Source organism: Podarcis erhardii, assembly GCF_964252035.2.
Source record: "Podarcis erhardii genome assembly, chromosome: 13".
Classification (NCBI taxonomy): Eukaryota; Metazoa; Chordata; class Lepidosauria; order Squamata; family Lacertidae; genus Podarcis; species Podarcis erhardii.
In genome coordinates this window covers 22780236-22797819 of record NC_138502.1, presented here as the reverse complement: position 1 = coordinate 22797819, position 17584 = coordinate 22780236, and the positions used below count along the sequence as shown (strand labels likewise).

At 44.8% G+C, this 17584-nt stretch overlaps 1 protein-coding gene across 3 annotated transcripts in view; it reads right to left on the bottom strand.

Moving 5' to 3' along the window:
- Window positions 1-614: 614 nt before the first annotated feature.
- Window positions 615-17584, bottom strand: part of LOC309327436 (uncharacterized protein) — a 32630-nt gene continuing 15660 nt past the window's right edge. Inside the window, exons 3-15 of one of the 3 annotated variants that reach the window (XM_081836698.1) lie at window positions 17157-17514; window positions 16064-16294; window positions 14439-14507; window positions 13903-14130; window positions 13129-13218; window positions 12358-12447; window positions 10939-11283; window positions 10060-10170; window positions 8382-8615; window positions 7738-7782; window positions 6867-6959; window positions 4523-5176; window positions 615-3773 (exon numbers count right to left, since the gene is read on the bottom strand). In XM_081836698.1, the coding sequence (XP_081692824.1) occupies window positions 1783-3773; window positions 4523-5176; window positions 6867-6959; window positions 7738-7782; window positions 8382-8615; window positions 10060-10170; window positions 10939-11283; window positions 12358-12447; window positions 13129-13218; window positions 13903-14130; window positions 14439-14507; window positions 16064-16294; window positions 17157-17502 (4527 nt within the window). In that variant the 5' untranslated portion in view covers window positions 17503-17514 and the 3' untranslated portion in view covers window positions 615-1782. Of the gene's footprint in view, window positions 3774-4522; window positions 5177-6866; window positions 6960-7737; window positions 7783-8381; window positions 8616-10059; window positions 10171-10938; window positions 11284-12357; window positions 12448-13128; window positions 13219-13902; window positions 14131-14438; window positions 14508-16063; window positions 16295-16748; window positions 17114-17156; window positions 17515-17584 lie in introns of those variants that run through there. The other 2 variants (XM_081836700.1, XM_081836699.1) reach the window with 2 other exon arrangements.

The following is a 17584-nucleotide window of genomic DNA, read 5'->3' as shown; positions in this document are numbered from 1 at the left end:
CAATTGGTAAACTACCTACTTGGTTTCTTTGTGTCAGTTATGGTGCTTTTTTTATAGACTACTCTGTTTCATTTATATATTTTATTTTGTTCTTAGCTATTGCCGAGTCTGCATACTTCCATCATTTCTTTAGTGATTGTAATTAAGCTTTCCAATTTATTTTACTCCAGGTCTGTTCCTAGTTCTTTCTGGTTAGCATTAGCTCAATAGAGTAAGTTTCATAGACCTAAAAGCTACAGCCTATTATCAGAGAGTAGATGAAATTGTTGGCCCTAATGATGGGAGTGTGCTAGTATTAATACTGCATTAAATTTGTGCTCACAAGAAGGGGGAGGGGGTAATAAGCTAAACTGATACTCATAATTTCATGCATAAAAGTTGTTTATCTGGAATGAGTTCAAGTCTTTCTAAATATTTCCTATATAAGCACATCTTAACCCACCAATCTTTTATGAGGCAGTTTCTCAAGGTTTACTAAGTAGTAAATCTTGACTCAGAAGAGGATCACTTAATAACCAGAACAGCCCTTGTTGCAGTTAACAAATAAATAGCAGTATCTCTTATACCTAATGAAGACATTGCTTTCAAAGTTGTTTATTTAAAGTACCACTTAATTCTCAGCAATATTTCACTCTTTTATTCTTTCCCATCTACATTCCAAGATATTCTTTATTTATGGTTGATACAAGTATTTCAAATTACTTCAGTTATTAAAATATGCATCAATGATACACCACTACCACCACTTCTTCCAGTGATTAGAACAGTTAATTGATGCTGCAATCTCTTTGTTTCCAGTAATAGGGTTTGAAGACGACTTAGTAGACACGCCTTTCAGCCAGGCTGTATATTGAAGACAGCATTTCATACCCTAAAAATCTAAAGTGGCGGTGTTGTTGTTTTTTTAAAAAGAGAAGTTTGTAGTCCATATTGCTGTAAAAATAATATTGGAGACGTGCAGGCAATGCCAGATAAAATCTCAGAAGCCTAAAAGGGGCTGACAAGGGTTTCAAGGGATCAGTAATCTGTTTCTTGTCCTTCCCCATCAACTGAGAAATTATGCAATATAAGCAACTCTGTGCTGTTTGCTTCATCTGCATAATGTATAGTCATGGAATTGAAATTCAGAGAACATTATTAAAAAACTTTTCTTATTTAATTTTTACCTTACCTTTCCTCCAAGCTCAGGGCAGCACAGATATTCCCATTTTTAAAAAATCCTCACAACCATACTGTTAGGAGGAATGACTGGCCCAAGAGATTGTAACAACCTACATAGCTGAATGGCAACTTGAACCTCGGTCTTTGTAGTTTAGTGGCAATTTGAACCTAGTCTGAAACTTTGAACATTGCATTACGTTGGTCAAGAAAGGAATACACACTGGCCTATCTATAAGACATTGTTTGTAAAAGAAGCCTGTGTCATCCTTTCATCATTTTGGGCTTCAAGGTCACTCTGTCCCCATAGGCTCTTCTTGCACTCCCATTTTATGCTTGAGCACAGGATGCAGATAGAAAAAGCTGTGCCACAGGATGGAATTTCAGGAACTGAAATTGCAATTCCCTGGGAACAGATTGCCAACATCCAGGCACAAGCCAAGATTCCCTACACCTGGCATTTACTAGGTAGGCAAACAGGGCACAAGAGGTTTTTGCTTACAGGGTCTGAATGCACTCAGCCCACCTGGTATGTCATTCCTACCCTCCACCCTGGGGAAGGAGGGGGAGAAAAACACCTCTGGGTGTGAATGATTCCACAAAACACTTCCTTAATGCTTGCTATTACAGGAGAATGCATTTATCAAAGTTTTTGGGAGGAGGACTGCTTGGGGGAGTAAATGAATAAGTTGTTGGTTTTCCTAGCAAAGAGGCACGAGGACTGCCCTGCTTCTGCTCAGCTTCTTTGGAAACCGTGGGCAGATTTTGGCTAGGAGAACCATAATCCATGCTGGCATGAAAAGCATAGGAGGGCTGTAGGGCTGGGGTGCTGGTTTCTCGAGGGGAAGGTGGTGATTTCGTCGATTGTGAGCTTGCAGTGGTCACGGAGGAGCTCAAACTAGCATGCTGGTGCTGGTGCATTAGGGCCTGAGGCTTGGAAGCATCCAAATTTCTGTTCGTTCCAGGTGAAGTATATGATGAGGGCTGCCAGGATAGGGTGGTCATGGTTTCCACAGGTGAAGGGGATGGGTGTGCTGTTCTTGTGCTTGAGGTCACACTAACATACCGTTGCTGGCTGATGAGGGCCCAAGACTCGGAGCACAGAGCATCAGAATTACCACTGATCCAAGAAGAGGTGCCCGGCGGCTGCAGAGGTGGCGTGGTGGTGGTTTCTAGAGGGGAAGGTGGTGAGCTTGCAGGTCCTGTGCTTGAGGAGCTTATGGCATAGTTCTTGCTAACAATTTTTTGCTGATGCACCAAGGGCCAAGAGTCAGAAGGCAAAGCGTCAGAATTAGTGCTAGGACTAACAGCAGCATAAGATCCAGAGGACTGCTGGGTTGAGCTGGTAGAAGCAGACTGCGAACTGAGCGGCTGCATGCTTGAGGTTACAGGAGAGTCCACACCATCGTACTTCCCCCAATGTGTGCATGTTGGAGACTTAGAAGGTACTTTGTCTGAGGGTGCAGCCACAAGATTTTGATCTGCCACAGGGACAGAACTGTGCTGCAGACCATCTAGCCATGTACGGTGGTGGCATTCTGATTGGTGGACAGTCCGAGATTTGGGTGAGTGGAGGCTAGATGCGTTTTGAGAAGGTAAGGAAGTAGGAACCGTCCCTGCTGGAGTCAAACTATGGGGGAGTCCTGCGGTTCTGGGTGGTACCTGCTCCTGAAAAATGGAATCTTGTCCCAAAACTGCAGAAGCATAGGACCTCTGCTGCTGAATTTGGGTGGGAGGCTGAGTCTGGCAGGCTGGAGGCACAGGTTGGGCTGGCAGAGTATGTGGTGGAGTCTTCTGAAACTGGATCCCAGAGGGTTTTACAGAAACTGGTAGGAATGGTGCTGGGTAGAGAGGAGGCATCTCTGGACTAAATGTGACGGGCGGGTATACAACTGGCTGAGCCCATGCTCCAGGACCCGTAGAGACAGGCTGAAAGATGGAGGGAGGTGGTGTAGTATTGTTAAAAAACCAATGGTTACCCAGATGTGCAGGCCTGGAGCCAATGCTGTCAGATTTCAAATTTTCATCCCTTCTGGTGGCTTGGAAATCCACTGGGTAAACTACAGGAGAGTTGGGAGTGTCTATTAGCTTGAATGTCATCTCTCCCACAGGAGCTACTGGTTTGGGAGTCCCAGGTAAAGTACTAATTTCCTTGTTAGCTGGTGGTCCAAGACATTCAGAAGGCTGGAGGAGAGAGAGATGGGGCTGAGGCTTGTGAAGTGCAGTCTTTGGAGAAAACTTGGGAACAACCAAAGGCTTGTTTTTAGGTGGGGAGTGGTCAGGAGTCACTGAAGAGTCTTGCACTTTGGACAAATCAGGATGGCCTGAAAGGTCTCTCGAACTGGCTGTGGCCCTCTCGTGCTCTTGCAAAGGAGATACTGTTTTTGGTATCTCCTTGAGATGGCCCTTGGGTAGAATGCAGGACTCCTTATCACCTTGCTTTTTGAGGGGGTTTGAAGCCCGGAGGAAAGTGGAGTGGGGCTCTGGTACCCCTGGAGCCTTGGGAAGAGGGGTAGGCTTGCGACTTACTACAGGTTCAGCTGATGCCATCGTTTGGGGCAGCGACTGACAAGGAGCCACTGCAGCACTTTCCACTTCAGATGGGACAGGCTGATCTGAAACAACAACAATATTTACTGTTAAGAGAGAAGGGTCACAGCTGCAGTTAGAAAGAGGAGGGGGAAAACAGAAAGGTCAAGTGGTTCTTTCTTGAAACCTCATATGGAAAAACTGGAGTAAGCTTGGGAATCTAGATTCTGTTAGCAGGGGAACCGTTTGTTCATTTTTAAACTTGATATTTCTTTCTCTTTGATGATCACTCCTAGCCAAGCAAGAGTGTCTTCCATGAATGTGGTCTTAATGGAGTGTCAGTAAATGACTGTGGAGGCCAATTCACTCACAGAATCATCACCTTGTCATGGTGAGTGGGCTTGCATGCTCCCATGATCCTTGTGAGCAATGCCATTGGGAGTCACACTCCCAGTTGGGTCACCCAACGTGGTCAAAGGGGAGAAGCTAGACAAAGAATGATCCAAGAAGTCTTCGGAGGCAGAACAGGCAGAAGATAACAAGCAGTATGTTACAATGGCTGTGAAGGCGGATGAAGGCTGCAGCAGATAAGAAGAATCTGCCAGCCGTCATGATACTCATGCCATCGGAATAGAGCCTTAGCGAAGATCAGCGGGAACTGATCTCCACACACCAAACAAATTCACACACATAAGTCTTCCGAAAACCCATCCCAAACCCACCCCCCTTCCCTCCAAAAATCTCATGGTGGTTGGCAAAAATTAGATCTATATTGCAAACAATATGGAAATCATAATAAAGAGAGCAAAAGAAGCTGCAAATGAAAAGCACTTACTGGATTTGACAGGTGACGCTTTAGCAGACACAGGTAGTAGCAATGTTTGGACTCCACAGCCCTCCAGTCGAACAATATCAGGCATCTCCAGCAGGCACTGTTTGGCAGAGGAAGCATTGCCAAGTGGCAGGTGCTGCTGATAGGCAGTGCTGTAGGCAGCACGGAACTGGAAGAGCGACATGCCCTCGGGGTGCATGGCCAGGATGTGGGCCACCCGCTGTTTCAGTTCTTCCAGGTCCTTAGAAGGCTGTGAGTTCCTCAAGTTGGATTCTCTGGGCAGCTGGTTATCCCGTGAGTGTACCTCTTTGGCTGGTGGTGATGGCCCACCAGACTGCCATGCACTTGGCTGATGGAGAAGAATGCCGGAGGGAGGTGGCTGATGTGGAAGAATGCCGGAGGGAGGTGGCTGATGTGGAAGAATGCTGAAGGGAGCCTGGAAGGAACTGTTGGCCTTGCTTGACAAAGCACTACGAGGCTCCTGGGAGGGTGGAAAAAATGGGAAAGTGGCAGATGGGACATGCATGCTGCTGTTGTTGAGCCAGTTCTGCACTCCTGGGGACACAAAAGCAGCTGGAACAGGCGGGCTCCAATTCTGTGATTTATTTCCAGAGGGAGTGCAGACGTTGAACGAAGGCTTAAAGATGCCACCAAAGTCTAAGAAAAAAGAGAAGGAGGCCATTACTGCTGAGTCAGTCGACAGAGGATGTTTATTTGTTGAAAAATATTTGTAACTAATGTCTCTGCCGAAATCCCCCAACGTAGTACTACATATATCTATCTATATGGTTTTAAAGACACCCTGCTGGTAACAGCAACACCACCAATCAGAACACAAGGCACAAGAGCAGACAGCTGCTGTGACTTGGGATCAAAAAGTCAATAAAGAGAAAGGTGAACTTCTGAAGGGGAGAAAATTCCACAGCTTTGATGCCGATCCAAAGAAGCTTGTTGGTACCAACGATGCTTCATAGGATGGGAGCACACAAAGAGCCTTCACGGGTAGGTTTACAGGAGAGTTGGCAGCCCTGAAGGGATTCAGTGCTTTCCAGATGTTGTGGATTACAATTTCCATCAGATCCAGCCAGTTTTGCTGCTGGCCAGGTATGATGGGAGCTGTAGCTCAAAACATATGCAAGGCACCACATTGGGTACTCCTGAATTTGTGTTTTTATATTGTAACCCACCCTGTGATCCTTGGATGAAGGGCAGTATAATAATAATAATCCCCAGCATCTTCAGGAAGCCTGGAAAAATACTCCTGCCTGAAATCCTGGAGAACTGATGGATCAGTAGACAATACTGAACGAGATGGTCCAAATGATCGGTCTTGGTAGAGGACAGCTTCCAATGTTTCTATGTAACCTTGCCAAAAAATTCATTGACGTGAAGAAATTTGAACAAACCACTGAACTGTGCGCATCTTAGTCCTCCTGTGTTAACTATCTATTTCCTAGTTTTCCCCTTGGTCTTCTGTCATCTCTCTGTTATTTGCCTATGGAATCTCCATGTTCCAAGGTCAGCTAAGACTCTGAGAAGGACAGTTTGACTACAAAGGAATCCACGAGCAAAAACATTGTATTTGTTCTAGCCAGACAAATTGTTTGTTCTGGCAACCTTTTAATGAGTTACCAGCTACAACAGAATCCTGCCCTGTGCCCCGATTAATGCCAATATATTACAAAACCCTTTCAATACCCAAATGGCAGCTGCAACCATCCTTAAAAGAATGTCCACTGTAAGTTTAAATGGCACAGAGACAGCTGCATAGAGACGGTGGTTTTACTCAAAACTGACCCGCTGAAATTAATGGATGTAACTTACGTCGTGATCATTAATTTCCATGGCTCTACCCTGAATAAAACTTGCCTGAATACCACTCCGAGATAGTATCCCATTGATCTCCTTGCATTGACTGGATCCAATTATAAGTTATGTTGTATCCTGCCTAGATTTTCTTACTATGTGTGGTCAAATTAATGACCACATTAATGACCACCATAATAATGTGAATTATGGTGACCTTTGGTCTTTAAAGAACCATTCTTTAAGCATTATAGAATGATGCTAGTGCTATGTCTAAGGATGACTAAGACTTATTAAGAAGCAGCAACTTGTTTCATCTTTTGAAGACCTCATAACAGTCAACACATGCCCTAGCAAGCAAGATGGATTTCCAGATTACTTACCATCTACAGAAAATAAATCATCTCTGTAAACCATCTTAGGAAGTTAGCTCAATTTGTCTGTCAGTACAAACTGTGCTCTCTGTGACTTAAACTATTGTTCTCCTGCATCACCATCCCTGCATGGGTGAGAACAGAAAGGAGTCACCTTGGAGATTTACCTGGTGCACAGTTTGCTTGCTGGACCACTTTTGCTGGATGCAAGAGAGGCACAGGGGCAACCAGCAGAGGAGGGGCAGTCTTAACACCAGGACCTAAACGAGAAGAGAGGAACAGAAATAGTCATATTAACCAGGAGGGATGTTTACATAGTCCAAGCAGTCTCCACCCCCATCGTTCTGCCCGGACGCTGAGGTCCAGTGCTGAGGGCCTTCTGGCGGTTCCCTCATTGCGAGAAGCAAAGCTACAAGGAACCAGGCAGAGGGCCTTCTCAGTAGTGGCGCCCGCCCTGTGGAACGCCCTCCCATCAGATGTCAAAGTGATAAATAACTACCTGACATTCAGAAGACATCTTAAGGTAGCCCTGTTCAGGGAAGTTTTTAATGTGTGATATTTTAGTGTATTTCTGGTTTCTATGGAAGCCGCCCAGAGTGGCTGGGGAAACCCAGCCAGATGGGCAGGGTACAAATAATAAATTATTATTATTATTATATTTCTCTTTCTCTAATGAAGCAGAGGCTGGATGGCCACATTATCAGGAATACTGTAGTTGATTTCCTGCACTGACAAGCAGTTGATTTCCTTCCAACCCAAAAGATTCCATGACCAGTGAAGGTAGAGTTGTGCATCTAAAGTCAGGTACAGGCCACAACTGTTTTACGCCTGTCCAATGAGTGTGCAACCGCACACCCATGCATTGGACCAAACCCAGAAGTCACCCAAAAACATCCCAAAAAGAAAAAACATCCAGGTTTGAGGCGAAAAACAGAACAGAACAGATGGTTGTTCCATGAACTAGCCATTACTGGGAGGCATGCAGAAATTATGCTGAATTTGACAGTAGCATTGCAGACTTTTCTGACTTCGACTTACATTTTGCCGTTTTCTTTTTCTGCTTCCTTTTCGTTTTGCTTTTTCCTAAGTTGGAGTAAGGGAAGGGGGCAGTGTTGATTCAGGAGCCTTCCTAACAACCTGAGGTTAGGCTTACTTATGCCTGATTTCAGACAAACTGGACTTTCCCAATGCAACTGAGAGACCAACTGAGAGCTAACGATTATTGGTTCGATTTGAAGGAAGTTATTTCACCAGATGACCAAAGCTGACAAATTAAATCAACTCTATGAATAGATGAGCAAAAGTAAATTGCTGGTGGTGATAATGACTGAATCGGATATTGGAATAATATATCTGCTTATGGAATAATATATCATTTGGCAATTTGTTGGTTTTTTAAAAATAAACCCCATGGCTGCAATGGTATATAATTCTTGTGACTTACTTCTGAGTCATTTGAATTGCATTGTGAAGTCCCACTATATTCAGTAAGTCCCAGGAAAGAATGCAACTTTAGAGCAAAGGAGCATTGAGTCTCATCTCCTGTTTGGTTCTGGCTCAGGAAAGAATTAAGATGTGGTAGTTACGAGACCAGGAACCAAAATGCAATCTAGCTTTGCTGTCTATCCCAGGCAACACGGGAGTGGAATGTTGCAGTCAATCTTTCCCCCTCCAAAATTCACCTGATCCAATCGAAACAACACATTTAAATCTGTCCTCTCGGTATCTGATGTTTAAGTTAGGCATTTGACGCTCCAAAAACTCCAGTGTGTCCTTGTGTCCTTGGGCGATGCTGAACTTCTCCAGGTCAATTTTGTTTTTGGCCAGCAGGAGCTCCTGCACTTTCTCAACCCTCAGACCTTCGCTGTATGTGCCTATGAGGTTGGTGAGTAATGCCAAGACATCTGTCAGCGAAGCTAGAGGAGGGGAAAAACATATTAGCATGAAGACTAGGGTGAGGTAGCAGCAGCAAGCAAAGATGGGGCAAAGGAAAAGCAACTGGGAAGAAAGATATGGTGCTGCTCCTGCTCCAGCCAAGCTTGCTGTTTTGTTTCACTTTAGTTCTTAGGATTCCTGGCATATTGGTTCTATTTTATAAAATGTCACAAACTACTTTGAGAAATCTAATCCTGTTAAATAAACCTCAGAAAAAATCTGTGCACCGAGTCAAATATTAACACAATGTTTTCTTTAAAATGTCAATACACTTTGGGAGTGTTACCGATCAGGAAGAGGCCAATATTCTTCTACAATTGAAGGACTAAGCCATCACCAGACCTGTGCCATTGATTTCAGGGAGAAGAAAAGGCTAAGGGGTAAACCCTACACAAATCTGGAGTTGCTAAGATGGTTGGATGGCGTCTTTTATGCTTCATTCTGGCAACTCCTGCAACCAAGCTGGTGTCAAATGTTTTGCTCTGCTTTCCTATGGACCATATCAGCAAGGCCAAGGGGGTGGGGGTCTTGTTATCTGGGTATCCCAGGACCTCCATACACACTGCCCAGGCTTGAGGTGCACTCCGTTGTCTCTAGAGACAGACGGATGCCAACAACTCCAAGAATAACTAAATCTCCCAAGGATCTCTCACCATTTTCAACCTTACAGGAACCTTGTGAGGTCAGTGTTATTACTGTAAGGCTGAGAAATTGACCAAAGTCACACAGTGAGTTTCATGACTGGGTGGGGAAATGAACCTGGGACTCCCCAATCCTACTCTGCCATTCTGACTACAATGGTACTTCGGTTCTCGAACTTAATCCATTTTGGGAGTCTGTTCAACTCCTGAAACTGTTCAAAAACCAAAGTGAAGCTTCCAATTGGCTGCAGAAGCTTCCTGCACTCAAATGGAAGCCACGTCGGATGTTCGGTTTCCAAAAAATGTTCGCAAACTGGAAAACCTACTACCAGGTTTGAGGCATTGAGGAGCCAATTTGTTTGGCAACTAAGCCATTCGGAAACCAAGGTTTGACCGTACTCTACTTCACCAGTAAATCAAGCCAGAACAGTGTGTACCACGGATTCTATGATTCTATAAAGCATGAGGAATCTTACAACTAAAAACGTCAAAGGTTTCTAGTCTTTACGGTTGCAAGAGTAAGCAGAAAGGGTCTATTTCTGAATAAACATACCTGGGACTGTACTCACAATTGTGATCCTGCACAAACACCAATATGCACAGAACACAGAAGCAAGTCCCACGACTGCAGAGATATACTTCACCCAATGCCAAGGCATACAAATCAATGGTGGATGTGATACAAATACTCTAGCTGGCCTTTACACTCTCACTCCCTCTGTCAGACCTCTGTGCTCTTTCTGCACCCAGACCCAGAATCCTCCAGAGTTAAATGCAGCCTTACCAGGCTTTTTTTTAAGCACATTTTGGTTCACGGGTTTTGATTTCCCAGCAGGCCGTTGCACATTTAAGGGGACAGAAGCACAGGACTGGGGCACAGTGGAAAGGCAGGAAGCTGGAAGAGAAAGGAAGATGGAAATCCAATTTTTCTGCTTTTTTTCAAATTTCAAAAAAACCCTACACCATTTGATAGAAATATGCCAGTTTGGTCCTGTCTCCTTCTGCACCTGGACCCAGGGTGTTGGACCTGGGAGACCTGGGTTCAAATCCCTCTCAGCCACAATCTCTCAGCCTAACCTACCTCACAGGGTTGTTGTGATGATACAAGTGGGAAGGAAGAGAACCATGACACCTTAAGCTCCCTGGAGGAAAGGTGCGATATAAAGTTAGTAAAATATATAGTGGCATATAAGTAAGTTAGTCACAGTTTGGCCAAAAAGAAAAAAAGCAAAGAAACCCTTGGGATCAGTATAACGGCAATTTACAGAAAGTTATGAGCATGACTACAATATACTTCAGTACTTAAGCTCCAAAGAACTATGGTTGCCATATCTTGAAGAGCAAAAAAGAGGCCAGCCCAAGCCAGAGAAATAGGTGCGTACTCTTTCCCTCCTCAGGCTGGCAGCAGCTGTTGCATGCGGAGCAGCCCCTGCCCAAGCAACACAAGCCCAAAAATAAAATAAAAATACCCCCATCAAAAAAAACTATACATTTCTTTTGAAATGTAAAAATCCCCCCAGATAGGCATGTTGGTCCCCCAAAAGAGGACATGCCCAGGATTTCCCGGACGTATGGCAACCATACCACAAACTTTAAAATGTCTATGGTTTGAGGGGTTTTTAAAGGAACATGTTATTAGGCCTCACCGTCAGAGACATCTCACCTGGCTTTGTTTCCTTTAAGTCTTGAGACAGGGTGTTTGATCCTTTGCAAGATGGAGATTTATCCAAAGAGGGACCGGCACCGAATGTGACAGGGGGGAGCCCAAGACTAGTGGAGAGAAGTTGAACCACACAGTTGTCGGGCCACTTGCCATTTGTGAAAGAGTAGCGAAGGCCCGGCACATCCAGGAGGCAATACATTACGTCTTTATACCCCAAATCTTGGCTGAAAGTCTCTAGGTCAAACCCATGCTTCTTCTCTAGGTTTTCCTTCAGTGTCTTTATATTCAGACCAGCGGGATGGTTTCCAAGAACATCAAGGATTGGCACCAAGGCAGCAGCCAGGTCTGAAAAGGAAGGATGTACTATTTCAACCTAGTGAATCATGTTGATACTACTTATCTCCACACTGGAGAATTGGGGCTCAGGCTGCAAGAAACTTAGGCTGCAGGACACTTAGTTAACACATGACCAGGGTGAGATTTGCTTAGGCTGCCAATTGTCATCCTATACTAGTTCTCTATAGCTACTACGTAGCTGTACTCGGTATAGAGAATGGAGAATGCAGTCCCCCTTCTCATCAAGTGGACAGATGTGGAAGACTCCTCCCAGTTGTCCCAACAGACATCGTATACAGACTAGCCTCATAATCTTCACCTCTGGCAACTGGAAAAATAACAGACTTCCTATTCTATGCTACCTGCTCTGCAGTGTCAGTGCTTTTGAGGAGCTCTGGCTGATACTTGGGCTTTTCAGGGGTGGAGGTGGAATGGATCGGGCAACTTTGTCTCCCTAACTGAAGCCTAGTTAGGTAGCCTGGGTGGGAAAGGCACTGTAGACCCATCAGAGTGTGGAGTTCCCCACTGCTGAAAGTGCTTCATCTGTTGCCTCGGGTTTTCAAAAATGGCCCAGAGTCATGTGCTAAGAGTCACATCTCTGAGAGGTAATTTGACTGAAAGCTGCAATGGGCTAGAAAAGGCAGAGCCCTAGAGACATACCTGAAATGGGAGACTTGTTACATCTCTAACATGGAGGTGTTTACCCCCAGGCGGGTATATCTGTATGTCTCCTCTGATAAGAAAAACTCCCAAGTGCTTGACTATTGGTGCCAAGTCTTCCCCCAACAGGGTGGCCATTTTGAGACGCCATGTTTCAGGTTGCTGCAATTTCTGGAATTCCCTCTGTAAACTAGGAGTTGCATGAAGAGAAGCAAAGTACCTATCCACACTTAGAGTGCTTAAGATCTACATTAAACAGACTTGGGATTGAAGTAGTGGGGATAAGATTAAGCATAGGTGGGGTGGTGGTTGGGGTTGAGTGGAGTCACAATTCAAAATGAAGAGGACAAGCCACCCATGTACCACATTCCAGATGCTACCTGCAGCACCAAAAAAACCTCAGGGTTCAAAACAAAAACTTACCAGACTTCTTTCCCATCAGCGTCTGGGGCACAGAGTTTAAGCTGCAGGCAGAGAAACCAGCATCAAGTGAGGGAACAGGGCTAGGGGAACCTAGCAGAGGAGAAAACAAAGGTATTGCTGAGGTGGGTCTTGAAGAAAAGAATAGGGACCCAACAGATTTAAACACAGCAGAAGGCCATGGGACAGAGTGAGGATAAAAGTGGTCACACGTAGGCCTACAGTTTAGCTCCCCTTGATAAACCATGAGCAGTAAGCCACTGTGCAAACCTTAACTGAACTGACAGACTGAAAAGGAAGTCTCTGATCACATTTGGCAGAAAGGGCCACATCAACAACAACTCTTGCCATTGAAAAGGTGGGATACTCCTGTCAGGCCAGGGTGCTGCAGCATTGAGTATTGTTCCCCAACCACCTCCCAGGGGTGAACTAGGCTACTTTGCAGGTCAGGCATTTTTCTGTTACATTTTCTTGAGGCTGCCATATACTAATGCGATCTATGGCAAACTATCTAGCATCCCGCTTTTGGAAAATCTTCAGGCAAAGATCAGGAGTGTTTGTGTATGAGGGGGGAGGAGAAGAGAGAATCCTCCCTGCATAGGTCAGCTGCATGACTCCCCCCTCCCCCATTCAAACCCAGTCCTTTCAAACTAACTGCTTTTGAAGGGCACCAGAGTCTATCTTTGGCCCCATATGGGGCTTTAGTACCCACAGAGCAATTAATGGATCAAGTGTAGATAAAGCTCTGCATCCAGAATTCCTAGGCAGCCTTACCGGAGTTATTTCTCATTAGCCCATCAGTTGTGGTATGTGAGCTGCATACAGAAAAATCCGAGTCCAAGGAAGGAGCTGGGCTAGAAGGACCTGGGACGTGATATAAAAAGACAGGTTATGAAACATACCTTCTGTGCTCAGAGTAACATGACATAAGCCAATCACGTGTCATGGCCTGCACACTATTTGCAGGCTTTACTAGTTCTTTGCTTATCAAGAGACAAATCCAGCTTGCACATCACCAGCGAGCCAGGTTAAAAGATGGGAATTGCAGAAAGAAAAAGAAGGCATATGAGACAGCCAAAATACCAGGCAGACTGAAGAAGAGAAGAAGAGTTTGGATTTGATATCCCACTTTATCACTACCCAAAGGAGTCTCAAAGCGGCTAACATTCTCCTTTCCCTTCCTCCCCCACAACAAACAATCTGTGAGGTGAGTGGGGCTGAGAGACTTCAAAGAAGTGTGACTAGCCCAAGGTCACCCAGCAGCTGCATGTGGAGGAGCGGAGACGCGAACCCAGTTCCCCAGATTACAGGTCTATCGCTCTTAACCACTACACCTGGAGACTGGAGAGCCTCATGTGACAAAACCTACCTCATTGCTGTTACTTCTGAAGACTATCTTACCGAGCCCAGCCTTGCCCTCGTACTCTCCCTGAAGCCAATTCATACACCCTTGCCCAGGCCAACAATGAGGCTGGCACTCTAAAACAGTCACAGAATGGGGGGGGGGTGTTGAACTCACAAGTGATAACATTTCGATCTTTGCCTTACGTGATTCGAGCTGGATGACGCAATTCCGGTTCCTATTGCTGTTTCTGAGAATCAGACCAGGAATATCCTGCAGGCAGGACACCGTGTCATTGTAGCCCAGGTCACGGCGGAACATCTCCAGGTCAAATCCACAATTCTCTAGCAGGGCCTTTTTCAGGTTCTTCACCTTCAGACCCTTAGGATGGCATTCAAGGACGGCCCGGATTGGCACCAAGGCAGCTGACAGATCTGAAATGAAAGCAGTGGATTCACTTCTCATGTCTATTGTACCCTGCACTATGACGACACTCTCAGGATTCTGCAGGTGTGGTAAGCAGAAAGGCATGGCTAGAAAGAAACCGATAATGGATACCCCATGAACAACAATGAGTTCAGGAACTTGCTTTTAGCAAGGAGTTTGACGGAACTACTGCAGAATCAGAGATTGAAGCCATGGCCTAGGAAGCACAGGACATACGATCCAGTCTCCTGCCAAGTGTAAGTCATTTGTCGCTTACACACACAGCAACATTACTCAAAGCAGCTCACTGTTTTACCTGGTGTCTGGCTTGCTGGTTCTTCCACAAGGTTCTCGGTACTGACAGAAGAAAAAGGTGCAGAGGGATCTATAGGAGAAAAATCAAATCAGTCAGGAAGCAGTTTCAGAATCAGTTTCTCAGCATCTGCGTAATAACTGGATATGGGGAAGCAAATTTTGAGCCACAGGAGTTTGTTCTCAGTAGAGAAAAGAGTACTCAATATAATGCTCAGAGCACTCTTTTAATCATGCTGAACGGTCAAGGCCTAGTATTCAGCGTCTCAGTTCTAAGACTCCTTAGTTCTACTTTTGCGTTTCCTTCACATTTCACTCTGTTAGTCTGGCCTCTTCCCTCTCCACCCCTCTTTGTCTCTTGTCCTTAACAAAAATGTAACCTGTGAACTCTCTGGGACAGGGAACTGTAATTATTGCTTAAGAATCTCTGTAAAGTGTACATTGACTGGTCTACAAATAACAGCAACAAATCTTCATAATATGGCCTCACTCCACTTAATAAATCTTAGGAGTGGGGATGAATTCTGCATCAACATGGATGGGGAAATCCAACACAGCAACAGCCGGAACCGCCCCCTCAGATTTTAAATTGTTTGTCTGTGTTGTGGTTAACACACAAGCTCTCAAGGAAGCAGGATGGTGATAGTCAAAGGAAAGGGTAATACAAATTCAAGTCGACAGCTATTAACCATGAAAACTAAACCGAACCTAAAGGTTTAGAAGTGCTATACCTCTAAATACCAGTTGTGGGTGAGGGAGGGGAACTGTCAACATCTGAAAAGGGCTACTGCCTTCATAACCTGTTCATGGGCTTCCTAAAAACACCTGGTAGGCCAAGATGTGAAACAGGACATTATACTAAATTGAGGGTAGAAAAATCTGTGGCCTTCCAGGTGTCGCTGGACTACAATTCTCATTATTTTATGGCTATCAGTCCTGCTGGCTGGGTTGCTGAGAGCTGTAAGTCCAACCATATCTAGAGGGCCACAGCTTCCTTAACCTGGCTTACTGAGCTTATGCTAGATCCAGTGTTAGAAAATGGGATAGAAAAGCTAGGAGCCAAATGGCTTCTGGGGCCTGGATTGTGGGCGACCGAAACAGAATGTCTAGTCACCACCGGGGGGGGGGGGGGTCGGCTACACTTTTTATTTATTAATTTGATAAGCATGAATTAATACGCAATTCACATAAGTGGCACATTGTTAATATCACATTTTTAGCATAAATTGTTAATACTGTACATGTTTAATTTGCTGTTTACAATATTGGTGCCATACTTTAGTTTTCAAAACACTCTAGTCTTTATTGTTAACATATTGTCTTTTTAAACATAATACTTCCAAGGCTTTAAAGCACATACATTTTAATAATCCTTGAGTGTCAGCCAAGCACAAAAAATGTTACCCAGACTTTTGGAGCTGTTTGCAAACAGAGAATATTTAGGCTCAAAATGTGCCTGGTGCGCTGCTAATGTCGAACCTGGCTGGATCTTACATGAAGTGGGCAGTCAAAACTTTCAACTACGACCCCCCAAGTTGCTTTTTTAACATAATTATGATCGAGAAGATCAGAAACAACCCCATCTCTCCCCACCAAAAAAAATTCAAATACAGCTTCTTTGCCTTGTACCTTCAATAAGCTGAACCACGCAGCTGAGTCTGTTCTGTTGGTATGTGATGTTTAAATTCGGCATTCGCTGTTCCAAAAATTCCAGTGTGTCCACATAGCCTCGACGAACGCTAAGCTTCTCTAGGTCAATTCCAGAACTAGCAAGAAACAATTTCTGTAGTTTCTTAATCCTCAAACCCGAGTGATACCTCTTTAGAAGACTGAAGAGCAACCCCAAGACTCCTGCCAGAGCTGCCAAACAATGCAGATTGCAAATCAAAATTCCTTGAGACAGTGATATGATACAGAGCAATCCAGATCTCAACTCATTTTTAGAAAGACATCTTTAAGAACCCAGAATGCTCAACCTTAAAATGAGCTAAGCACTATAACCATTCCCCCCTCTGGCTCCAGACTATTCCATACCCCCCCTCCCATTCACTTACCTGTCTGCTACACCCTTCCATACCCATTCACATATAATCCCCCAAACTCCATTACCTCACGAAAGTGGTAACTGTTGCCACTGGCAAAAAGGCTAGACAGAAAGCTTCTCCCCAGCCCCCTCTTCCCCCTCTATGCCACCTCCCTGATGCTTGGAATGCTGCTATGGCAGTACCTGGGCTCAGGAACCCTATCCCGAAAGCTAAGAACAGATTGTCCACATCCTTATATGAGTCTCAGCATTAAGGCTCCTCAGCACCACCTTGAAAGCCTCCTGGACATTGCCAATTCTCATCCAGCAACGTTGTACTGAATTTGGTTGTCTGAATCTATCTTTCATGGAATATTTTGCAGGACAGCCCAAGTTTGGATGATACTGATCTTCCCATGTTCCTCCATGGATGGGTTTTAGTGCAGATGTGAGTCCTAGGGCCAACCAGAATTGTATTTACTTATTAACTCAGAAAGACAGCTAATATTTGTATTGGAGAATTAAATTTGGCTGCCAGTCTCCAACAACACAGACTTGGATTTTCTGTTTTGTTTGGAGCTGGTTTTAATGTGCATGCTATTTATTGCTGTAAGCCGCTTTGAGTTACTTTTGTGTTGTTAAAGAAGTGACTAATAAGCTTAATAAATAATGGCTTTAATACGTAAGGTATACATTTACCTGTTTCTCCTCCAGGGTCTTCTTCATCTGTTGACCTCGAAGCTGGCCCTTCAGAGATGTCCACCCCATTCTCTCTTCCTTCAGCCCAGTGACCAAGATGGAATCCATTTGCTAGCTTTATGACTGGGACCTGTGAGTCACCATCTTCCACAACCACAAAGTCCTTCATTTCAGCCAGAAACTGCTTGAGCGAGCTGTACCCATGACGAGTGATTTGAAGCTGGTAGCCATGCAGCCGGTGAAAGGCCCCGGCGAAGTCCCCAAAACTGAGCCCCAGGGGGTTTCTGAGCAGTAGGTGCAGCACATTGTGCTTCAGGGCATCGGGGTCCCTCTCTTCCAAGGCCATGAGCCCTGAAGTCTGGTGGAAACATCAAAGAAAAAATAGTACCAGGTGATTCACTTCCCTGGAGATCCTCCCTGCCTTACAT